This window comes from Volvox carteri, assembly GCF_000143455.1.
Source record: "Volvox carteri f. nagariensis unplaced genomic scaffold VOLCAscaffold_14, whole genome shotgun sequence".
Taxonomy (NCBI): domain Eukaryota; kingdom Viridiplantae; phylum Chlorophyta; class Chlorophyceae; order Chlamydomonadales; family Volvocaceae; genus Volvox; species Volvox carteri.
In genome coordinates this window covers 1,161,868-1,186,901 of record NW_003307557.1, presented here as the reverse complement: position 1 = coordinate 1,186,901, position 25,034 = coordinate 1,161,868, and the positions used below count along the sequence as shown (strand labels likewise).

Genomic DNA, 25,034 nt, shown 5'->3' with positions numbered 1-25,034 from the left:
GCAGCTATGCAACAGCGCGGCGTTGTTGTTTGGTTCACCGGTCTCAGCGGATCGGGCAAGAGCACCGTAGCCTGTACCGTGGAACATGCTTTGCTAGGATCTGGCAAAATTACCGCTCTGCTGGATGGCGACAACGTCCGGCACGGTCTGAACAGTAACCTGGGATTCTCTGCAGCCGATCGGGAGGAGAACATCCGGCGCATCGGCGAGGTCTCCAAGCTCTTTGCTGATACGGGAATTATTACTCTTGTGAGCTTCATCTCGCCATACCGCAAGGATCGCGATCGCGTGCGGTCACGCGTGCCCCCCGGCAAGTTTGTGGAGGTTTACATGAAGGTACCTATCAACATCTGCGAGGAGCGCGATCCTAAGGGGCTCTATAAGAAGGCCCGTGCAGGCAAGCTGAAGGGCTTCACAGGCATTGATGATCCGTACGAGGAGCCTTCAAACCCGGAGGTGGTCCTTGAGGCAGAGACCGCTGATGGCAAGCGCATTTCCCCCCAAGAGCAGGCGAAGACGCTGCTCGAGTACCTCCGAGGCAAAGGTTACCTGGAGGGTCCGAAGCAGTGAGCGATAAGATGGATGCCTCTCGGGTTGTCAACCGTTTATAATGCAGGCCCATGCATTCATTGTGAACGCTTGGTGACTTCTTTCCCCCTTAGATTTATGATGCAATGATATGCAAGGGCCAGTTCCGTGCTCGAACTACCGAGGACCTGACGTTTGGTGCTGACATAGCGTTAAAGGTCGTTGATTGGCCTTTAGGACTGGAGGAGTGATCGCCAGTATGAAATTTCCGGGGGAAAGACCCTGAACCTGTGACTGTGCGAGTATATGTGCAGCCGACTAATTAAGGTTGTGCTGACTGGCGCTGTGAGACGCAACGGCAGGATGTGGCAGCTTAACATAGGGCGGCGATTTACAGATTGCCCTTAGCTCCGGGGACTTTAAAATCATTTCCCCGCCAGGTGCACACTGTTACCATCATGTTTGTCCGGGCTGTGGGAGAGGTATTATAGAACACTGCTCTTCTCATGAAATGGTTGACAGCTTGTCGTGCTGTGCTTGCGCGGAATAGATTTCAATCCGAACTATTGACTCATTCCCCTAGATTCAGCCTTGTCGTGAGGCATAGATGTAGCCCTGGAATGCGAGTCCTGCTATATGAGCATATCGTATAGCGTGATTCAGCCTCGTCGCAAAGGCGCGCTGAGAAGGATAAATTATATGTAATGTACATGAAAGGAATGACAAGACTGCTTGCGGACATGACATGACATGACATGAGGGGGCGTTGCTGCTGCTTTGGCTACGGTATCGTACGACGGATGAGACGCAAACGATTCCATCTTGTGCAAGCATTCAATCGGATGGCAGCTTTGAGACTTCCACATAGTGGCACTTACGTCTTCCAGCCTACTTGATAGTTTCTGGCAGAGCTCTGCTTGCTTTGGCTTGCCTTCGTGATCGCATTGGCAGACGCGCAGTAATCGGCATCGGATCAGAAGAACGATGGCATTCAGCAGTATGAGATCTACCATGCGTTGTGGAGCGAGGTAATTTGACTCATTTACTGAAGTGCGCTGCGCCGTTGTGTAGCCAGGCATCGTGCGAGACTGAATCGGAACAGCACAAAAATAAATACTGAATTGGTTTCAGCTTTTAGTACATACCAGGCAGCTGTTTTGCTAGCAATGTGGGTCGTGCTTTTGCCTTCCCGTCGAGCGACCGTTATCTCATGTCGCTGCAGACCCTGCCTTCGCACGCCGGCGAAGGCCGCCCGGCGTACCACAACCATTGTGGCCAGCTCCGTTTCGGAGCTCAACACGAAGTACGGTAAGCGCATTCCATTGCAGACATGCATGCAAGCAAGCCGTTGCAGCCGTTCCGGCCGCCGGCGGAATGGCCGCTGCTCTGCGCATTCGTGTACCCTCGAACAAATCCTCCCAGGTGGCACGCCATGTGCGTGCTTTCGCGCGCTCGATGGTTTGAACTACGCCTAGTCTGTGCCCAGTTTAAACCCACCTGCTGCTGTGGAAATGTTGTTGCTTTCCTTCCCACGCGGTCCACAAGTGGCAGAGCAGCTGCCACCACGACGGCATGCTAGCGCCAACCATCCACATGCTCGCAAGCTCCATGCGAGGCGAAGAGCTCTAGTGCCCTACATTCAACCAGATTCCATCTGGGTCCATGTTTCGGGCTGTCCGCATCGTGTACTTATGAAACACATGCGGCCTGTGCGCGGAAGCAGCTATGGGCTGGGCAGGCCGAACCCGTACCGTTCATTGGGCTTTCCTTAGGGTCACTGGCGCTGTTAAAGCGGCGCTTGACGCATTGCCTGCCTAGCAACTTGGCTAGCTGAATCTTTTTTGAGGGTTAACCCAAACGAAGAACGAGAGGAAAAATGGTCACTCCAGCCGATGTGAACCACCATCAGGAGAAGGAAGGAAGAAGCGCACCGTACGTGCGGCGCCACCGTGCCGTGCCCATCGACCATGTAGATATGACTGCGCACATCCCTGACTGACATCTGGTCACGCACCATACCTTCAAAATAATACCTGAGCTCCCTCTCCCTCCCTGCCTGCCTGCCTGCCTCGGCGTACTAGGCATTCCGGGCAGTGTGGAGTTTAAGGAGGGCAAGAGCGGCTCGCCAGTAGTGGTGCTGAAGCACGCCTGTGGTTCCACTGCGGAGGTACGAAGGACCCGTGGGTCAGCGCACGGGGTGGTTCGCCAGAGCCGTTTATCGGCGTGCTGGCGCACCTCTTCATCGCTGTTACACCGCCGCATGTTTCCGCATGCATATTATGCTTACGTTACCCGAAGGACTTGGATCGCATCCACCTAGAGTATGCTGCTACTGCTGTTATGCTGTGCATATGCCATATGTATTCCCGCAGCTTCAAGTGAGTTTGCTGCCGGGTTCCCCCCTGGCGGCACTTCTTTTACTATCCCGTTGTAGATCTGTAACGCGTGTCCGAACCCCGTCCTATGCCGCTACGTGCTAATGGCCCCACGAGCACCATTCCACTGCCTGCATCTCGTCGTACTGCCACATCGCACAGATGTACCTTTTCGGAGCGTGCGTCACTTCTTGGAAGCAGCCCAGCGGTGATGAGATTCTGTACGTGCGGCCAGACGCCGTCTTCGACAAGTCCAAGCCCATCTCGGGCGGGGTCCCACACTGCTTTCCGCAGGTAATTTCCTTAATTATCATTTCTCTTTAAAACCTGGAGCCTTCACCTCCTTAGTCATTCCTCCAACCCCTTTCTTCGTGCCCTGTCCCTTCTGCCATATCCTTCTTCCTCCTCCTCCGGCTCTGTAGTTCGGTCCCGGGCCCATGCAGCAGCACGGCTTCGCCCGCAACCTGGACTGGGGCGTGTCTGCCACCTCAGCAGACCCCAACCCTGACGACAAGGTGAGGCCTAGGGGGAGTACGGCGGATTGGGGGGAGTAGGGTTCATGGATGGAAAGTGAGGGCTGGGTGATGGGTTTTCAGCTGCCGTTGTAGGACTTCTGTGAAAGCGCGTGTGTGGCGCTGTGCGTGTTGCTGTGCAGGTGCGCGTTTGATCTGTTGTGTTTAGAACAGGAGCGGAATAAATTCTTCCTGATCAGTTTTAAAGTAGAGCTGGGCAGGCGCGGGTGAATGGGAGGTAGCGGATGGGGGTGCCAAGGTTGTGTCTCATCGGAAAGCTGCTTGTCCTCTCCTCCGTTGGCGATTGGGCTGGGCTGGGCTGGGCTGGGCTGCGCGTATCTTATTTAAAAACATCCCACCGGGTGCTACTTCCCACCGGCAGATCCTCAGAGCCGTCGGAGGTCTGCCGGCGTCTGAGAGCTTTAAGCCCCGGCCCTCGCGCGAGTTGAAAACGAGCATCCTTTCGGATTCCGGGTATGACTGCAGGACCCCGCTGTTGAGGTTGTCCTGACCGAGTCGGAATACACGCTCAAGATGTGGCCGTACAAGTTCAAGGCGGTGTACTCCGTGTCGCTGCACGGGGAGCAGCTTAACTGCCAGCTGCGGGTCATCAACACGGACGACAAGTGAGTGGCAGCGTTTGGCTGGGCAGGGCAGGGCAGGGCAGGGCAGGGTTTTAAGGGTTACGGGACGCAGGGCAGGGTGCAGGATGGAGCAAAAGGGGATGAGCAAGCCTGCCCTGCCCTGCCCTGCTGTAGTCTGATCGTCCTCCTGAACTATTCCTCAACGGTTGTTTGATGGCTGTTGTTCGACAGGCCGTTCGACTTCACCGCAGCGCTGCACACGTACATTGAGGTGTTGGCTATTGAGAAGGCCAAGGTGACGGGTCTCAAAGGTACGAGAGTGAAGTGGTAAAGTGAGGTGCACTATCCGGGGTTAGCTAGCCGCGGGGATGTGGCCGTGCCGGCCAGGTATACCATTTGCCGAGGAGGGAAGCAACGGCGGAGTCCCTTCCTTGACCCTCCTCCGTGCGTGTGCGTGTGTGTGTGTGTGTGTGTGTGTGTGTGTGTGTGTGTGCGCGCGTTGAGGATGTTGTGTTTGCATCGCCGTGTCCCGTCGGTGTCGTATGTGTGGAAGTATAGATTTATGTGGTGTTGTGTCGCTTATCCGGTTTTCGATTCGTCTCTGCAGCCCTCTTCCGCCGCCTCGCTCCTCTCCCTGCCTCACAAATGCTCCATGCATCTACAACACCCACCTCCCTGCACCCCCTCCTTCCAGGCCTGACCTACCTGTGCAAGGCCAAGGACCCCAAGAACCCGGAGACTAAGACTGAGGACCGCGACGAGATCACCTTCACGGGCTACACAGACTCGGGTGAGAGGGAGGGGGCCTGGGGATTCTATAATGCGAACTTCACATCTGGGATACATACGTATTCATACGGATACATACGTGTTCAGGACATGAAGCGTGTACAGGCCGCTCCAAGAATGCAAGGCCTGGATTTGTCATACCCCGGAATGCACGTAACATATACTGTTATTCCGGCTGTCTCTATCTGCCCTTAGCTCCCTTCGTCCTTCGATCTTCTACCTCTCGCTGCAGTGTACCTCAACTCCCCCTCGCATGTGGAGCTGGAGGTGGGCACTGGGGCTGCTGTGGCGCTGGATTCCTCGGGCTGGGAGGACACCGTTGTGTGGAACCCCTTCACCACCATGAAGGATTGCTACCAGAGCTTCTGCTGTGTGGAGAATGCCAAGTAGGTTGTGATGGCGGTTGCTGGTAGTGGTGGTGGGGGGAGCTGGGTTGTGAGGGGCGGATGGTCAAGCAAATGAATTCATGTGGCGGACTGTGCGGGTGCGGGTATGGGCGCGGTGCACGGAGGGTGGGATTCGGGGAGGATCTGGCTATAACCCTGGCGATGGCGGACAGAAGGGTAGCTGTGCCTTGCTCCTTGCAATCGTGTCTGTTGTTACAGTGCCACCCCCGCCTGGCCATCACAACCACCCAATGCGGTTCTCCCCTCACGTGACAATACCCCGCCGTCCCGCGCTCAGGTTCGGCAAGCCCGCTGTGGTAGCCCCCGGGGAGAGCTGGTCGGCAACCGTCACCATGTCTGTTGTTGATGTCACTCAGTAAGGCCGCCGAATGATGAGAGAGGATGAGAGGACTGGGAGCTGGCCCCCGGGGGGTCCCGCCCTCATGCACCAAGGTACTCCTTCGGCGTCCTAAGCCCCTCCTTTTGACTGCTTGTGTTGCAATTCAAGAGAGGATCAGCCGTGAGTGCAGTGCATGGCGGCTGAGGCGCTTTGTTTTTTGGGGTTCTTAGGCGCAGCCTAGTGAGGACGACGAGTTTTTCATTATTGTTTTCGTCGTTTCCCCCGAGTAGTGCTTCCGGCTGGAAATACGCCGTCGGCTTCTCGCATATGCTTTATTGGGGTGCATGCCGGTCTGGACGGCGGGAGAGGTCATCGCTGCAGGACTGATCAGCGCAAGCCAAGTGTAATCCATCTTCGCCTCTCGGCCCCCTTCCAGAAAAATCCGGAACGGCAGACGTACGCGGTGCTTTCCGCCAAACGGTTGGCCGACACGCGTACCTGCTTTGTGGTATCAGTACAGTTGGGCGATATGTTACAAGTTACAAGTGCCGCACGAGTGCGGGGGGATCCGTCAAAGCCGGGAGGCCATGGACTAAATATATTGAACATCGTACAATCGATGGCGGTTTGGGTCCTGCCAAGTAGACCCCTCCTCATCCAGTCACCCGACATCCGTAGAGACAGATCAGCCATCACCACCATCTCAGCATGAACTTAACAGACAGACGAATATTTTTAATTTGTGCGTTAAGCTTAGCTGGATTGCCACCTTTTGCTGATTTATTTGGTAAAAGCGTGAATTTTTTGGCACGCAAGGAGTGTTCAAGCTTTAAGTTTATTAGCTGCTGTTAAGTTATGTTTCGTTTATCCCGGGTTGCTCCAGTGCACACGGCGACAACTTTTATTGGTACACAAAATCAAGCAACCCGTACTTCCACTTGTTCCATTACCTGAGTTTCATATGATGTGTGGGACAGGGGGGCATATCTTCACCCGTGGCCGTGGAGACCCGGCGAAACCCTGCCTTCCCCGGTTTCGGGGCACCCTCATCCAGTCACCCTAGTCAACTTCTGAGTGGATCGCTCAGGTTCCGCACCCAGCACCGGCATCCAACGGAATCTGCCGGATCGACGGCGGCCCAACTCCATTCCTGGTCAGCTCGCAAGTCAACTTTATCCCAGGTCGCCACCGTCCATCGACTAGGGGCACTTTTCCTTCCACCATCGGAAGGATTTTCGACCTTGACAGATCCCGATCCCGGGATCTCCTGGGGGCAATTGGTGCGCGCTCTACCAGTAGTGCCTGACCTTAGTATATTTATCTCAAAGTATTGCCCTGCGGCTTCGTGGCACTCCATATTATGCTCTTAAACAAGCCGTTGGACTTGTAATGCGTAGAAAGGTGAAATGCACACGCTGTCCTCAATATTAGGAACGCCGCGCATCCGCGCCAAGAATGTGCTAATCCTCCCTCCATCTCCTTTACATGATGCAAGCGAGCCCTGCCTCATCCACTCAAAGCTTTCCAATACGACCAGTTCTGGATCGCACCTATGGAGGTCGAAGTATTGAAAGGTAGCGTGTTAAAAACACAACGCAGGAAAAACCGACACCTGCTCACGAAACTCAACTACAAACCCATGGCCTTTGGGTCTCCAAGGCTAAGCCAGTTCCCCTCCTGCGATGAGGCACCTACACCTTCAAGCCCTCAACAGCTAATCGAAACTCAGAAATCCAGACCTGCGAAATTCATAGCTTTTCCAAAGACCCAATTACAAATCCATTCCCCAACCATGCCTCCTTATAAATAACGAAAGCGCTGTACAGCAACCTGTGCGTTGCCGGCGTCCTTGCCAACGGACAACCTCGACGGCATCTCAGCAGCTCAAAGCGTTGTGCCCGAGCGCTTAGATACGGTCGTGCTTGCCTCGTCGACGAACGCGCGCCGGGAGTCCTGGGTCGCTGTCAAGCCGCTAAGGAGCTGCTCCGGGCTAAGCGCGCGTAGCTCAGGTGCTGAACATCCCGATGTACGCGTCCTTATGCGAAAGCTTGACAAGCTCGTTGTACATGTCCAGACCTTCAATCAAAGCCAACAATCAAGTCAGTTAATTTGAAGTCGGTCCATACACCGGAACTCCAACCGCCAAGCTGGACTTACTGAAGTTGTCGGTCAGATTTGTATGCTCGATCTCTTGAATGGTATTTGGGTTGATGACAGTGCCCAAAATCTCAGCGAAGCGGCCTTCGTATGGGGTTGTACCCCCGACTACTGTCACTTCTCCTTTATCCGCCGCCATGACCCGCACTTGTCCATTCTCTATCTGGCTAATCTGACAGCAAAGAATAACTCTCCTCCCATGATACCTTTGCATAGTTTCAAAGTTGACTCGCGGTGTTGCCTCATCCATGACGCTGATGTGAAGCTATAACCGGGAAAGCTATCATACAGCAAGGCGTCAGCACGCCACACGTTTACACTGATCTGTCGGTTGATCAATAATGAAAGTTAGTTTCCCGCCCTTCCGTACTCGTCGTGATCAAAGGAGCAAGCAGCGGCCATACCGATGGCTGAAATTAATGGCTTGTGTATTATCATTATCACGATGTCTTCGATATGGCGAGTCAACTGGTCTGAACTGGTGCCTCTTGCAAGTGCTTGGGCGGCTGAAGCGTGCCAACTAAGCCTTGCAGATGCGGGTAGCACGCGTTTCACCATTTAAGCGCAAAATCGTTTTTCTGATGATGAGCGTTGGGCATTCAGCTTCCACACAACTAGCGACGGGCACCACTAAACATTTCCTAGCAACTTCCACATCACCAGGATATAAACTATACACCTATTACAAATTTGTACTGACTGCTACCTAGCAACCTTAATATGAGTAACGCGTTGTGTTAGTGGAAGCCGACCCGGCGTCGCCAGCTGGAGCAGCGGCAGGTCATAGCGCACCGCACCTCGCACATCGGATATCATGCCTTTCGTACCGTTGCCACCGACCGCTATCACTGCCGCGAATGTGGTAGGACCCTTCAAACCGGGGCCCCGCAATAGCGATCCAGCGGAAGCTGCTGACACTTGCGGCGAGCCCTGTATCCCAGAGGGAATCAGAGCTGCTGCTACGGCGTGTAGCATCCACAGCGGCGGGGAGGGGACGGCCCTCGTGCTAATCAGGACATACCCGACGCCCGGCACCATGCCTCTGGCCGACGCCGAACTGCGTATTGGCAGCCGTAGCACACCCACCATCGCAGGAGTTATTAACGCGGAAAACGAAAACTCAGAACTCAGTTACTTGAATTATTGCACCCGCAACTTATTCTCCGTGACATCCTCGTGTCAATCAGGGCTATGGACGTGGAATGTCGGGCACTCATTGTTACTACTGCCGACGTCGTCCGCGACTCCCAACGGATCGTCGTCATCGCCATCTTCTTTCCCCTCCGCCAGCTTCCCACCTGGACGCACGCGGCAGCACCTGCAGCAGCTTCCTGCGCGGGAGGAGGAGTATCATCTGCAAGCGCCCAATTCCGCCACCATCACCACCACCATCACCACCACCACCTCTCAATCCGCTAGTAGATGGACGGAACGGGACGACCTGCAAAACGGACTCTCAGCCTCTGGCTCTCAGCAGCCTGAAACTGCGGTCACCACTTCCGCCTCCGACACCAACATGGCTTCACCTCACCCCAACCTTCAGCAACAGGACGATCTTCTCGTACTGGTACGGCGCCACGCGATTGCTACACCAGCTCCAGAACCACAATCATTTCCAGATGAATGTGATCGCCGGGAAGCAGGACAAGGCGATTTGCTGCTTGAACTGTCTGCGTCGCGTAGCTGCAGGAGTGATGGCAGTGGCAGCAGCATTAGTACTCGCAGTAAAGTTAACGATAGCAGGTTGGCGCAGCGATGGTCGCGAGAGTGGCGAAGACGTGATCGGCTGAAAGCACCGGGTCATGGGAGCATCTGTTCGTCGCTGCCGCGATCAGCAGCGGCGGCAGATGCCTTGGCAGGGTGTCCGGCGGCGGCGGCGCACACCGCCGCAATTTTGCCCGCAACGATCTGTCCAGGGAGCGCGACAACGAACCGACGAAGCGATGATGGCGACGGCGCTGCTGCCGGGGGACGCCGCAGCAAAGGATTGAAGCGACAGCTGCCGCTTCTGCTATTGCTGCTGGCAGCGCTGCAAGGTCACCTGTTCGAGGGCGGCGGGTTTGCGGCGGCTGCATGGTCTTCTTGGCCATGGGTAGGTAAGTCCAAGACGACCTCCGCGGCAGTCAAAAACTCGGCGCCGGTCCCCGCCGCTGGCGGATTGCATCTCCAAGGCGTCCTGCCGTACGGCGGGCTCAAAAATATCGACCATGATGCAGCTACGGCCAGCAGCAGCAGTAGCAGAACTTCTAGCAGTAACAGGGCCGGTGATAGCAGTGGCGGGATTAGCAGCAAAAGTAGGAGTAGTAGCAGCAGCAGCCGTGGCAACAGCAAGAGTCGAACCGCGGGTAGCAGAAGCAGTAGCAAATCAGTGGGGGCAGTCGGCCACATGAGCAAGGCGTACGGGCATGACGGCGATGGCGTGACGTTCAGCGCAGGCCTTGTGCCCATTGTGGTTAACCCCGCCGGCAACGTCACGGCCTTGCTCCAGTACGACCCGTACCACCGGCCGCCAAGGCCGCCGCCACCGGCGCCGAAATCCAAGAGGCGTCGGAAACCCAAAAAGCCCTCTGGTCCGTCGGATCTATGCGATGCCCAACTAGCATTACGTGAGCTGCTGACCTCGGGTCATCTGCCGTACGACCCGATGAAGCCGTACAAACTGCCGGCGACGTTGCACGAGACCAAGGACTTTGTGTTCGCGACTGGGTCGTTCCCGTCGCGCTACCTGTTGGCGCAGTCTTCACGGAGCTGGCGTCGAGGCATTCGGGCGTTTATTGCCGTGAACAATACGGAGGACTTGCCGCTGCTGAACGCGCAGAACAAGGTGTGTGTGCTTTGGACCTGTTACACATTCAATCATTCTCCTTTTTCCACACCTGCATGTGTTCCCCCCTCCTCCTCTCCCTAACCCTTCGCAACTCTTGGGTCGCTAATTCTTATACTGCATTTCTTTTTCACCAACCCTCCCCTCCCCTCCGCTTTGGGCGTCGGCAGTTGGCGTTCGGCGTCGGCACTCTCTCCGCTTCTTGCATGCTGTGATCCCCTGTCCCCCACTCCTGTCCTCCCACCCACTCCCCCAGGTCCACAAGGAGCGCTACGAGTTCTTTCCGGACGACGGCACGGGGGAGCTTGGTCCCGTGTTCCATGGCTTCATGCCCGGTGACACCAGGGCGGCAATGGCGCCCTTCCTGGCACATAAGTGAGGGCCCGGGGGAAGGGAGGAGGGCAGGGACGGGCGAAAGGGAAGGGAGGACGGGCAGGGAGGGGGCCCAAGATCCGATATTTAGCCTTTGAACTCCACCGCCCCATTCGCCCAACCCACACACACTCGCACCGTACCGTGGCGGAGCTTGTTGGATTACCCTTTCCCTCCCCCTCCCCCCGGTAAACTGGACCCCGTAGGTACTTTAGACAGACATACAAGTGGATGCTGTACGGCGACGATGACACGATGTTTTATATGCCTGCGGTCAAGGTACGGCTAGGCGCGTGCCTGCGTGCAGTGCGGTGGTTGGCGGCGGCGATGGTAGTGTGGTGCTACTGCTACTGCTACTGCTACTGCTACTGCTACTGCTACTGCTACTATCACACGCGGAGATCTGAGAGGGCTTTGCTGAGTTGCTATTTGCAGATGTCCCCATGCTGCCGCGCTGTACTTGCTTCCACGTGGATAGATCTGGATGTTATATGACCGCCACCCACAAGGTGGTACTAGCATAGCGTATATACATACGTACGTACATGGTAGCAGAGAGTATAATGGACGGGGAGACGGGGAGACCTCGACGGGGAGACCTCGCCCACCCGCTGTGTCTGGGTCGAACTCGCTCGCCTGGCGGTGATGGGTGTCCCTGCTTGTTGCTTTGTCTCCCCATGTACGGCATAAAATACGAGTATTTTCTATTTTCTACACAGTGAGCTCCACCATCCTGCTGTGCGCTGCAGAGGTTGCTCGCCCATCTCGATCCGGAGTTACCCATTGCCATCTCCGACAACCTGTGGTTCCGAGCCCGCCACCCCAACCTACTGGCGCCCCGCTGCCTGCCCTGCCACTTGGCGGTGGATGCGGACCCGCAGCCGCAGCCGCCCCATCCCCCGCCGGAACAGGCGGCGGCGGGAGGAGGAGCAGGCCGCAGCAGCAAGTGGCATGCTGGTGCCCCGGAGGCGACCAGAGCGATTCGCATCCCGAACATCACCGCGGTCATGGACGGGTGAGACGGGGTAGCGGCGCCGAAGTGCGTGCAGAAGTTAGTCGCTGCTGCAGTGTGATTTGCTACATGCCTCCCTCCCCGGCCGCTGCTGTCCGCGTGATAGATCTGAATCGTCAATTTGTCTGAACCGCACTCTGCGGTTTTTAACACCACCCTTTGTCCTTCCCTCCCTCCCTTCTCCCCTCTTCTCTCCCCCTTTCCTCATCTCTCTCCCTCTCCCATGCTGCACGCAGCTACAAGCGTTTCCTCGTGGGCGCCCGCAGCGCCGCAGACATGCAGTCCGCCCGCGTGCAGAAGCAGTTCTCCACGAACACCTTTGTGGACTTCAACAAGTCCCTGGCGGCCATCGCGGACCTGCCGCTAAACGCCAGCGTCCCCGGAGTTCGATATCTGCCCGCCCCGGCCTGTCCGTTCTGCACTGCTGAGGCCGCTTGCACGCCCATGCCGCCGGCAGTCGTCAACGTCAGCGGCGCCGGTTGCTTCGCGTCGGGGGGGCATGGAGGCGCCGGCATGATCTTCTCCGTGGGCCTGATGCGGCGCCTTTCCCCAGATCGCATGAAGAAATGCTACATGAAGATTATCAAAGCGCCTGGAGGGGATGGCATGCTGTCCGCCTGCTTGTGGGAGGCTGGATACGCGTTCACGGATCCTGGGGCAACCACGCTTGCGCGGTACGATGGTAACCACATTCTCTTTTCTTCCGAGGCAGGCAAGTGGGTGTTACACGACCCCTTGGAGGTGCTGCTGCGTGGCAAGTGTGACAGCCGCTGCAAATGGCTGCTGCGCAATGCCGTGACCCACCATGGCCGCGGGCGCCACTTCCAGAACTTCGAACAGAGTGCAGCGTACTTGTACGGCAATATGGCGTCGTACATGGCGGCGCACAAGTGGATGGCGTTCATGGCGACCCGCGATTTGGACTTGGCGGAGCTGGCGGAGCTCATGGCGGCAGCGGAGGCTGGGGTAGGCAGCAACAGCAATGATGGCAGCTCGGAGGCTTGATGGCGGATGGTGGCGGTGATGGCAGCGGGGGTTGAACGGCGGCTGGAAGTGTTGATGGCGGAGGGTACGGTTAAAAGGGGGGATGATGGCAGTGGCGAGGGTGTTGGGGCGGGAGTCGCGGCAGTGTGTTGCTGGGCGTAAGAGGGTGGTTGAGAAAAAGGCGATATTATTACGTTATACATATAACATTATAAACATCTCGGGGTTTTTAGGTTAATCGGGTCCCGCTCGAAACACAGATTTTTAGATCTTTCAATGCGGCCACCTCCTCCTTCTCATGATAACAGGCGCAATGAAAAGGCTGTCTCATCCGGCTTCCTCCGTTTGCTCTAATTATAACCGAGGTTATCACACATACATCTATACACATTTTTGGGGAGGCGAGGGCGTAATGACCTGCGCAGGGTTGTTTATGCTCGTACCTGTTTGTCTCGCTGTATCTTTTTTCCGCAGTTCTTTCCTATAATTTTGCTTTACCTTTTCCTCAATTTTTCTTTTGCGTATCGGACATGTATAAGATCTATATGGGAAAGGCATACCCTAAGTTGGCAGGATGCCGCGCGCGGGCGTGTATGTATGCATGGAGGCAGGGCCCCTCCCGGTTGCACTGGACTTGAGCGTACTTGTCTGGACGATTTTTGGACAAGGATAAAAATGCGGCTGGATGTATGGCTGGCTGCCACGCGGTAAACTCTTTTTCCACGAGACACTGCGCGCTGAGAGTGGTGGTGACTTTTTTTGTTTTATACTTCGCCTATTTTTGTTATGAGCGACGAGCGACATATCTGCGATTCATGTGTGGAGCGTGACACTCCGTGTGGTCCTTAAAATTTGGCCTTTGCGGAGCACTCTTGGAACACAAAAACGATCTTGCAAAGTGCCTGCTCAACACCTCAAAAGCCCGATAGCTCTTGTTTGCTGGCCGCCTCGCTGACTTGGGAGTACTCCATAACGTCGGCAATCACCGTGACGATGTTGTGGGTGCCTTGCTAGCGCTCTGTGACACACCCAAGCGTCCTTACAGAGACCCGCATTCGCGTAGGGACGAACACACGCCGCCGGTACGTCATGGAGTGCTGGGTGCTACTACAGCTGCATCTTGCTTATAACAGTCGTGTTACTGCGTTTAGGGGCCGATTCCGGTAATTCGGCCTAGAACCGCAATCGGATCAGGACCCGCATCCCGAGTTGTCACTCGCACTCCCTCGTTCGTCCCCTCTCGATCCTAATGGGCCACGGATAAAGAACTATGTCGCCAAGCCAGGGAAGGTTCACAGGAAAAGTGCCGGAATAGTCCCATCCCGGTGGTGGGGGTGCAACCACAGTCCACAGCTCGTAAAAAAGCACTAAAGAAAGAGCTCTTCATTGGGACCCTAAATGCCTCTTGCCTCGAAAACCGCCGACACAACTTTGATGCTGCGGTCTCCACAAGTGTTGGCCTCACCCCAGCACTTAGCAGTGCGTGCCGCACAGGTGTGCACACTGAAGCAAAAGCACTTCGCGCTGAAATTCCGCAACGACCTGAGACAGTAAATAACGTAGTGACATCGTAGCGAGCCATGAAGCCGACAACGACGACACCACCACACTACTCACGAGGGATTCATATGGGCGAGATACTAGCGCGACAGCTGCCGAGAGCCACACGAAGAAAAGCTCCCAAATTCCCAACGACACAATATCACCATTCTTTCCCACCACCGCCATGGCCTCCCTGAACTTCATAGGACAGATCCTAACCGGCACATTCCGAAAAGCTCACATCTGCAGCGATGGAGGACCGCAAGACGCCACGCCATATCGGGGCCAACATCATCTTCATTAACGGTACCATCTCCTTACAGTCTTTGTCGCAGCTCAAGTCGATGATCTCGTTCCCACACTACCGAGGAAAATCCCGCGCACACAGACAAAAAATGCGATGGGAGCTCACAAAATCGCCGGCCCGCGGCGCTGGACTGCCAACTGCTCATCCTCCCCTCCCTCTCTGTTGTCGTGACGTAAGTCGGCACTGTCCTTACCGACTCTCTCCTTCCATCGGCCCTCTCACGCTTGCCACCAATTTCCCTTTGCCTAACAACGAAGTGTACCCTGGGCGCCTCGAAAAATCATTTGCCCGCTCATCCCCCTACCTATAGCTTTCCATCCCCACGCTAATCCTCACTTTGCAGCTTCTCATTCCTTGCTTGCACTGCTCCCGTGTCCATCTGCAGCTGCGCAAAGCCCAGGTGGTGCCCACCGCGACAATTGCCGCTGCTGCTGCTGCACAGCCTCACCGTCTGAACAGGGTCATCCGCCGGTGAGAAAGCTGGCTCACGCCCGTGCCACTTCTGCCGCCGTTTGCTGATGCTGCTGACGCTGTTGTTGTCGCCCCCCGTCCCTCCGGCCCCCGGTCAGCGATCGCAGCCAGTCAGGCAGCCACCGCGGAGCGACGAACAGGGCGCGCCCCGTGGCATACACAGCGCCCTTGCCGTTGGTGACCTTGGCCCGTAGCCACACCTTGCAATGGCAACAAAGGCGGGGCGCAGGGATAGCGCGGATTGGCGGCACCACCAAGAATGAGATGGCGTACAGGCGATGGGCACCGATGTCGATGGAAATAAATATAACCAAAACACGCTTCTTAAACAATAATAATACGCAAAGAATTTCCTGGAGGACGAATGGAGTTGCTGTGGGGGACGAGTTTCATTTACTCATACAAGTAGAAATTTCGGCGACGGAGGGTGATACGGCCCCGGCGAGAGTACGGCAGCAGCCGGATAGAGCGAGCACACGATGATACCGGACGGCCAGGCGCTGCACTGACGGCGCGGCTGGCTGGGGGGGTGCGTCGGCGGAGGACCGGATCTGGGTTTTCTTCCGACGTCACCACCGCGTTCGCCATCAACAGCATGTATCGCATGATAAACAAAGCCCCTTCCTGCCCCCCCGTGTCCACAAGCACCTCTCACCCTCAATTCCCTCTATCAGGCATTCGGCTGCCAATAACAACTTATTTTCAAACGGTCCATATGTCCTAAACGAAGCAATCGGCTCACCTTCCGGTCCGCCAATTGCTCCACCTCCGTCGCGATGAGGATGATCTGGCCGTTGGGGATTTTCTGTTTAATTTTTGGGCGGGTCGGGTCGGCAAATAAGAAATAGATATGCGACTTGCGAGAATATGCGGACGGACGCCTGCGCTGTGTGCGTGCGTGTGTGTGTGTGCGCGTGTGCGTGTGTAATCGCGCGTGTTGGGAACCGGAGCATGTTGCTAAGATGTCTCAAGTCTCTGGAGGGAATCTGCATGGGCGTCAGTCGCGCCCCTCCCCCCGCGATGCACGCGCACACCAATACAGTAAGCTGCAGTTGGGGTGCTACTGCTGGGGCTGCGGCTGCTGCTGCTGCTAACAGTCCACCCCCATCCACTGCCCCATGGCCCACTGCCTATCCCAACCACTATCCCACGCGGCCGCTTGCTTTTCTGAGCTCTCCTCAGCTTCCATTGGCCCATCAGTTGCCTACCAGCTAAGCTCCTCCACCAACCACTCACCCGCTTGTAGTCCACTTCCAGTCGGGCGGTATAGGCGGGTGGTCGAAAGCCCAGGTCGCCCGCCCGCCACAGCGCCACCGCCAGCCCGCCCGCGGTCTCGTCCACCAGGGCTGCCGTCAGCCCGCCATGAACCGTCTGGGGGAAGCCGCACACCTCCCTGAAAGGAGGAAAGCGGTGAACATACGTACATACATACAGGCGTACATACATACATACATACAGGCAGACAAACATACAGACATTTAAGCAGCACGCACATGAGCATATGTCAGCCTGACCACAACGAAAAAGTGTAACAGTGTGCGAAAATGGAGCCATGGGCCCTCCCCCTGTCCACGGCTTTCGTTGCTACTGCTGCTGCTTGCTGTTGGCTACAGCCACCACCACCGGCTGCCGGCTCCTTGGCAGGTTCCCCATCCCAGGTGCAATGCACCCAGCATAAACAACGCAAGCCAGAGCGACTGCTAACGTCTACAGCTGCCGAAGCCGCCCTGGGGTCAGATGATTCTATCCACCCCGCCGGGTCGTGCCGGGGGTCGCAGCCCCACCTGCCCAGCTCAACTACACTGTAGAATATCCGGCGCCGCGTGTCGTAGAAGCACCGCAACTCCTTGATCTGCCCACTGGCGACCATGGTCTCGAACTGGTCGGGGTCGGGGGGTCGGGGGTGATTTTAGGTGAGCTGAGGTCGGGACAACAACAAAGCTGGCCGCGGAAGCCGAGTCAACCCATGGAAAGGTTACGTCACGATGGAGCTTGCCAGGTAACTTGTCAGCGGATACCAAAAATTTGTTAAGAGGAATACGCTGATCGTGCTATCCGGGTAATCAAGATGACGCTCCGTGGACTGCCCTCCCGCACTTCCCCTTCTTTCGACCCCCAAAGCCTCCATACAAGCACAAAGCCCCCTCACCAGGTGATCCTGCTCCACCACCATCTTTCCAACGGGGTGCTTCCGAAGCTGCTGACCTGGAGAGAGCACCTCCTCCACGCCTTCCGTCTCCGCCAACTGGCGAACCCATGGAATGGCTTCCGATGACAGGTCGCCAGTCCCTTCCGAATCGGGGGCTCGATTGCTCTGAGCTAGGGCGTATGCTGCGCCAGCAAAGAGGACTGCGGAACCGCCCCACCGTGCACCGGTCTTGGCGAGGACTTGGAGGACGGGGCCTACGTGCGCTTGGGCCGCTGCAATGCACAATTGGCCCCGGGCACGCAGCTGATGCCCCTGCTGTTGTTGCTGTGAAAGCCTAACATGGGGGATTGGAAGATGTAGAGCCCGCAGCGCAAGGGAGAAAGGCTTGTTGGACATTTGTCGACACACGTCGCTCACGCAGACCCGTCAAAAATCAACAATGTAATGCGCAATCTATCACCACATCGTCCTCTATTTGCAATTTATTGTCTGGGGAAATATTCGAGACAACGACGCCGCAAGCCTTGCAGGCCAGTGTAGTAGGGCACACTTCTGCTCAATTTTTAATCAGAGTTGTAGGAACTATACACCGGCTTATGTAATTGGTAGCGTCAATCACGTTGGAATAGAACGGAGTATAGGAGATATAGACCACGTCGTTCCACGTTCCAAACCGACGTACGGGCAGCAGTATAATTGCTTCGCTGAAAGAGAAAGAGCTGCAGGCTTAAATTGAAACTACAATAGATTTAGTTTGCGTAATCCTACCCAGGTGTAGCTCAAACTTCCTTTAGGCTACATCGTAAGGCTGGATGTTACGCGCTAAAGCCTACATGGCTTGTATTAACACGTAGAACTATGCTACGAAAGCCAATGTGTTGAAGCGCTTACAGACATTTCTATGCTGTGCGATGCAACGTCGCACGCCAGGGGCAACAGCCCACTCACTCGCCCCTGAAAGGGGCACGCGGCATTAACGCGCTCACACCTAATTAATCATCAGCATGCGTTGCACTCTGTCATCTCTACAACTCAACCAGCTCCTGCCTTTGCCGACACTGCTGCGGCCTTTGCTCCTCCTGCTCTTCCTCCTGTCGCTTCCGTCCACGCAATCCAGCACCAAACCCCGCCGTAGCCCTCCCGCAAACAGCCCCTGGCACGACGATCCACTCCTCGACTCCCTCCTGGAGCTTGCCCAAGCCCCCAAACCCCACGCTTCCTCCTCGTCCTCCTCTTATTCCCGCTCCCACTCTCACTCCAACTCCGCCCACTATCACCAAAACCATCACGCAACCCCCAAGAAACAACAACAACAACAGCAGCAGCAGCAAGAACAGCAATTCAGCGATGGTGACTTTGTGTACGCCACGGGTTCCTGCCGTGAACGAATGCCACTGGCTAGATCCACACGTGCCTGGCGGCGCGGTATTCGCGCCTTTGTACTCACGGACCAGGACGAGCAGGAGCCCCTGGAGCGGCTGGCTTCGGAGGGTGCCGAACACAACGAGTCGTACGCGTTTTTTCCTGACGATGGTGATGCACGGCTAGGCGGCTTGGCGCACGGCACCAAGCAGGGCGACGCGCGGGCTGCATTGGCGCCGTTTGCTGCGCACAGGTGGGTGGGTGCCGCTTGCGAGGCCACCCGGCTGGTGGGAGTTCTTACTCTTGAGGTTGTGGACGTGGATGGGGTTGTGGATGTGGATGAGGTTGTGGATGTGGATGAGGTTGTGGATGGGGTTGTGGATAGGGTTGTGGATGTGGATGGGGTTGTTCCTCGCGAGGGGTCAAGGGGGGAAGGTTGGATGGGCGGGTGTTGCGGGAAGAAGTCGGCAGTGGTGGATGCGGAGGAGGGGGCTGGCCGCGCTGAAGGTGGTGACCCTCCACCGGTGTGGAGGCGAGGCGGGAGAAAGGGGAAGGTGCCCCGGGTGAAACACGCCTCCCTGTACCCCACCCCTACCCAGAGCATGGCATCCCCGCACGTACCTACTGTTCCCCTCCCCCTCTCCCTCCCCACCCTTGTGCGTACGGACGCCACTACCGCCACAGGCACTTTGGCGAGTCGTACAAGTGGATGCTGTACGGCGATGACGGTACGAGCTGGGGAAACACACACACACACATGCTCAGGGCTGTGGCAGCCTATGCCTTGCTTTGATGGTCCTTTCTTTGTTTTGCTTTGCTAAGGTCTCCCTCCCCTTCCGCCTTCCCCTTTCTTTCCCCGTTTCCCCAAAGACACCATGTTTTTCATGGAGCCCGTCAAGCGCATGTTGTCCGCCTTCGACCCCGAGCTCCCTCTGGCGCTGTCCGACAACCTGTGGTACCTGGGTTTGCAACCCAACCCGCACTCCCCCCGCTGCCTACCTTGCCACACGGCCAATGAAAGCCTGCCGACCCTGGAGCAGCTGGTTAAGACCCCGCATGTCCGGGTGAGGGGTGAGGGGGGGGGATGAGGGGCGGCTGATGCCAGGGTTCGGATTAGGCGGGAATGAAGGACCGGGGTTTTCCCCCCCGGGGAACTCGAACGCCATTCGAACAACTATATGCGCACAACACGCAAAACACACGACACAAACGCACGTCGTAGGCCACACGCCGCGGGAGAGGATGAGAGAGAGAGAGGGCGCAAAGTGCGCTAGCGCAGGGCGGATGAGGGAGTGGCGGCGGGTGGGTGTGTGCAAGGCGGGTTCGCGTGCAAGTGCGCCGGTCTGCGTGCAAGTGTGCCGGTCTGCATGTGCTTGTGTGTGTGTGTGTGTTGTTTTGTTGATCGTAGAACCTGAAGCGGTGTGCACGCCGGGTGGCCTTCCTGCCCAGCCCCGCAGGAGCACATTATCAAGAACCTGATCATGGCGCGGTCCGCCAGCAGCGGCAACGTGACTGAGGAAGATATAGAGGCCATGGTGGCCAAGGCCTCTAACGTACCCGGGCGCCTGTTCGTGCCCACCCCTGGCTGCCCGTACTGTACTCCAGAAAAGGCTTGCAACCGGGACGCAAATCCCAACGTGCCATGCGTCGTAAGTGCTGGCGTACGTGCTGTAGGATATGTATGTATGTATGTATGTATGTAATTGTCGGTGTGTGTGCGGGTGGGGGAATCGTGTTATGTGTTATGCAAGGCGGGGCAAAATGTGTCAACTGCTGGCCAGCATGTAGTTGTGACCAGCTGCTGCTGCCGCCGCAGTCTAGAGCGATCATGACGGCGGTTGGGGAGAACCCCTCACAAACTCCCTTCTCCCCTTCACACACCAAAACATCCACGACGACATACATACATACATACATAGGGTTTGGCACCACAGAGGGTTTGGCACCACTGGTAAGGCGCGACCATTGCCCCCGGGAGATCCCGGGATCGATACCCGTTAGGGTCAAAGTCCTTCCGATGGTGGAAGGCATTGCGCCCCTAGTTGATGGACGGTGGTGACCTGGGATAAAGTTAACCTGCGAGCCGACCAGGAACGGAGTTGGGCCGCTGTCGACCCGGCAGATTCCGTTGGATGCTGGTGGTGGGTGCGGAACCTGAGCGATCCACTGAGAAGTTGACTAGGGTGACTGGATGAGGGTGCCCCGAAATACCGGGGAAGGCAGGGTTTCGCAGGGTAGCTGCCACGGGCGAAGATACACCCCCCTGTTTCACACATCATACATACATACATACATACATACATACATACATACATACATACATACATACATACATACATACATACATACATACATACATACACACATACACACATACACACATACACACATACACACATACACACACACCACGCGCACCCAACGGTCCACACGCAGCCATCCGTGGCGCATGGAGGCGCTGGCATGATTTTCTCCGTGGGCCTTATGCGGTCCATCGCCTACCGGGACGCATTGGCCTGCCTGCGTGGCTTCAAGAAAGCCACAGGCGGCGATGCTATGGTGTCAGTGTGTTTGTGGCACGCTGGCGTCGGCTTTACGGACCCGGGGCCGCTCGTACGGCACATGTACGACCCGCACTATGTCGTATTTAGCGCCAAGGCGGGCCAAGGCTACTTGTGGGACCCCATAGGTATGATTTCCCACGGGCGGTGCAATTCCAAGTGCCGGTGGATGCTCCGCAATACGCTGACCCTGCACGTGAAGGGGCGCCACTTCCGGTCCTGGAGGGTGAGTCGGGCGGGTGGGTGGTGTGTGTGTGTGTGTGTGTGTGTGTGTGTGTGTGTGTGTGTGTGGATCTCTCTCGGTGGTCCCTCGGTGGTGTTGGAGGTGGGTTGCGGAGTGTGGGTCCGTGTGGGCATGTGTGTGTCGGGGGGGGCATCCCCGGGAGAGGGCTGCGGTGCGGTGGGGGGTAAGGTGCGGGGTAAGGTGTGGGGTAAGGTGTACGGCTGTCGTCCGTCCTCGGATGAACGCCCCATGGGGCCCCACGGGATACGCCCGACTGGAGCGACCAGAGGGACCAGACCAGCTCTTGTGTCCGCATCTACCTCAGGCTGCTCCATCTGGACGTCAGTTCCTCTAATTCAATGTACCGCTGATGTGTTTCTCACTCCGGCGGCTCTTTCCTGCTGTTGTAACTGCTGCTTTCCTTGTTCATGCTGTTGTAACTGCTGCTTTCCTTGTTCATGCTGCTGTTGCTGCTGCGGCTGCGCTCCGTCTCTTAATTCTTTTCCGGGAACCTGCTTTCCCACCTGTCGACGTGCAGGTCGGTGCGGTGCTCATGTGGGGAGTGGCGCACGGCTCCGAAGCCGCACTGTCCTTCCTGGACTTGACCTCACGCGACGGCGGCGTGCACTGGAAGCAGCTGCCATATGGGTACGACATTGATGACGCGGAGGGCTTTGCTCCGTACATGACTCTGGCCGCGCCGCCCGCACCGGCGAGGGCGGCTGCGACGGCTGCGGGTACTGGAGGAGGCGAGTAGCCCCCTCCGGAACCAAACGGGAATGAGTTGATATGTCCATGAGGTTACGATCCAATTTACTTGATTTGGAGGGTGCAACATTTATCGGAGTGAGCAACTGGATGCCCTGTTGATTTTTTTGCTGTTATGACACGTGGCCGTGAGCCATCTTATATTTCGCTCTAGGTATTCAAGGGCTCGAGGGCAGCGGGATGAGGGAAGAGCGCGGAGTAGGGAAAAAGCGAGGGAGGGAAAAAGGCAGAAAGAGAGGAGAGGAGAGGAATGGATGGGCGAGACAGCGGGACGGAGGGAGGGAGGGGGGTTGCGCATCAGGGGAGGCGGTGGCTGGGGAGGGCATTAATTGGGCTGGCAGCAGGAGTGTATGAGCAGCAGGTGTATATGGGCAAATGGGCAGGAGCAGGACGGAGGAGGAGGTTGAATGGGGGCAAGTAGGTAATGAACAGATTAGCCTTTCTACCGCTGCTTTAGTACTTCACTTATTAAGCCGCCCAATTCATGTTGGGGGTCATAATCAGTGACCTTGCTTACGATTGCTCGTACAGATTCGTTTAATCAACAACAACCAACTAGGGCGTGAAGGCCGCGTGCGTGCATATTAAACAACGGCGGGGTGCTAAATGCTCGGACCGCCCTGGAAAGTTCCCGGAGTGCTGTCGAGCCTTATGGTATGTAGCAGGACGCTCGGACATCGAACACATGGCCTCTGTTTGCGTGTTTCGAACGGGGCTATTAGGTTGCCAGACGACTAGGGTTAGCCGAAAGGACTCTCAGCCCCGGTGCATCAGCCAGCAGTCACCCGCAGTATTCTGCAGGGGAGGCTGTACTGCAATGGGCTGCAAGTGGAGGAACGGTGTCGTGTTTGGACTAAACGCTCATTATTAAGGATAGCTGCAAGGGCCGGGTGTGGCGGCCGGCGGCGTTGGAGTGATGTACGAATCTGGTGTATACACTTGCTGCTAAGGCGCCTATGCAAATTCATGGACGGTGCATTGAGCGCCGCCTCCATCTCAACAGAGCATCTATAGCCTCCTGGTAGTGCACGAACCCATTGTGCCCATTGTTAGTCGAACTGGAGAATATGATATGTATGAGATGTGCGTGAGACGGAGCAGAAGGCAAGGAGGGAAGTGCTGCTGGAGCAGTTGGCATGGATGGGCTTGAGTTGAGCTGTAGCTATTCCGGGGAAGTCCAAGGAGAGAGCGAGACAACCGCGCGGCCGCACAGCAATCAGCATGCAGCATGTGCAGAAGCAGCAGGTACCACAGCATGCTGCACACGGTCGCGGTCAGATATGAGTCTATGATCGCGAGGCAACGAGGGTGCCGGAAGCGTCAAAATCATGGTAAACGTCATTCGTAAATTTCGCTGTCATCATAACTGGTTAAGCCTAAGTAATCTTCACTGCCAAGTTGCGCCATACGCCATCCCTGTGTTCGCATGTAAAAGATTCAAACGCATATACAAACGCACATACACCGGCGCGCAGCCCAATGCGAGCCGCGCTCGCGCCGCCACAACAGCTATCAGTGGCTACCTAACACCCCCTCCCCCCCCTTTGGATGCTGTCATAATGAAATCATATGAACCAGAACTGTTCCTTGGCCACCAGCTTGCGGATTCCGCTGCTCCACGGTCCAAGCATAGATATGGTTATAGCCGCAGTCCTAGCCCTAGAGGCGCACCGTCAAAAGCCTGTTGCGGTGCCTGCGTACTACACGCCATGCACACACGAAACACACCAACGTCCGTCCCTGGATTGCCAAGACGCCGACCGGGGGAAGGTTTCTGTGTGTATATGCTAAGTATATATGTTGATGTCGGCGCATGCGTGGGACTATCTGGGATAGTGACGGAAGCCCCCCAAGCGATGGAGCTCCGGATGAGTCTTAGATTGCGGGTAAGTACGTAGGTACGGCAGAATGCAATCTGTACGGCAGCGAAGTTCCTTTCAGCCGTTCACAGCGATAAGGCCAGCAGCTGTTGCCACCTTCCACCTTGCTATAACTACTATTACGTAGGTATATACATACGAGCGCGCCCTACACCTGTTCGCGGTTCATAAGCACGTTTCAGTGTTTCCTGTCCATCAAGAGGCCACCGACGCACGCGTTCACAGGCGCGCTGCGAAGAGGGGTGATGATGAAAGTGTCTTCCAGCGCTATATACGTATACGCGATATAGCTACAGACTACCAGTGTATTACCAGACCGGAAGGTCCCACCACACCGCACCACACCACACCACATCAGAGGCTTCAGGAAACGAAAGGGAAAGGGGTTGTTTGAGCGGCCAGGGAAAGACAACCGCAACAGGTCCTACAGGGAGCGGAAACAAACCACCACCACCACCACCACCATCGCCCGTCAGTCGATCAACCGGGGCCCTGTGCCCTAAGGCATACCGTCAGAAACACAGCACCGGATGCCACATCGGCCAGTAGGGCGATGGCCGTGCAAGGGGATAGTATAAGTGGATGAGTTCAGAAGAGGTCTTGAATACTCACAGGAGACGAATCAAACAGGGGCGGGAGAGCGGAGATGAGGTTAGGAGGCAACCCTCGGCAACATAACCGGCGCCGCTGCAGCAGCTGCACCGCAGCAGCAGCATAACATTGATATGTGTGCCATCAGCGCATGTCCGCCTACATACATACATACATAGATACATACAGATACACGCACACGGAGGGCAAGTGATCGGTATGTCTAGCATCTAGATGGACTTAACGAATGTACACAGACCCATGCGGACGGGGAGGAGCTTCCCTCTGTTCAATTCCTGGTCAGGACATATGTGGAA

The 25,034-nt window shown here is 56.4% G+C and overlaps 3 protein-coding genes across 3 annotated transcripts; 2 read left to right on the top strand and 1 right to left on the bottom strand.

Annotated features, from left to right (window-relative positions):
- The first annotated feature begins 221 nt into the window (after positions 1–221).
- VOLCADRAFT_109718 (uncharacterized protein) lies at positions 222–5,934 on the top strand. The gene is made up of 10 exons (XM_002949475.1): positions 222–1,556; positions 1,751–1,836; positions 2,610–2,695; positions 3,066–3,197; positions 3,326–3,418; positions 3,902–4,041; positions 4,231–4,310; positions 4,694–4,789; positions 5,021–5,174; positions 5,473–5,934. The coding sequence occupies exons 1-10, from the start codon at positions 1,513–1,515 to the stop codon at positions 5,552–5,554; spliced, it is 993 nt and encodes a 330-aa protein (XP_002949521.1). The 5' UTR covers positions 222–1,512; the 3' UTR covers positions 5,555–5,934.
- A 9,263-nt stretch (positions 5,935–15,197) lies between these two features.
- VOLCADRAFT_117226 (uncharacterized protein) lies at positions 15,198–17,728 on the bottom strand (the record flags this gene model as incomplete). Its single annotated transcript, XM_002949364.1, has 5 exons — positions 15,198–15,383; positions 15,926–16,069; positions 16,420–16,576; positions 16,968–17,062; positions 17,333–17,728. The coding sequence occupies 5 exons, from the start codon at positions 17,726–17,728 to the stop codon at positions 15,198–15,200; spliced, it is 978 nt and encodes a 325-aa protein (XP_002949410.1).
- A 992-nt stretch (positions 17,729–18,720) lies between these two features.
- On the top strand, positions 18,721–22,235 carry VOLCADRAFT_117223 (uncharacterized protein; the record flags this gene model as incomplete). The annotated part of the gene is made up of 7 exons (XM_002949474.1): positions 18,721–18,947; positions 19,379–19,422; positions 19,565–19,758; positions 20,152–20,343; positions 21,131–21,481; positions 21,581–21,667; positions 22,017–22,235. The coding sequence occupies 7 exons, from the start codon at positions 18,721–18,723 to the stop codon at positions 22,233–22,235; spliced, it is 1,314 nt and encodes a 437-aa protein (XP_002949520.1).
- Positions 22,236–25,034: the final 2,799 nt, after the last annotated feature.

Coding starts and splice junctions, on each gene's coding strand:
- VOLCADRAFT_109718 (XM_002949475.1), top strand. CDS start 1,513: ATGGCATTCAGCAGTATGAGATCTACCATGCGTTGTGGAGCGAG. Junction 2,696..3,065: donor CCTGTGGTTCCACTGCGGAG/GTACGAAGGACC, acceptor CACATCGCACAG/ATGTACCTTTTCGGAGCGTG. Junction 3,419..3,901: donor ACCCCAACCCTGACGACAAG/GTGAGGCCTAGG, acceptor GTATGACTGCAG/GACCCCGCTGTTGAGGTTGT.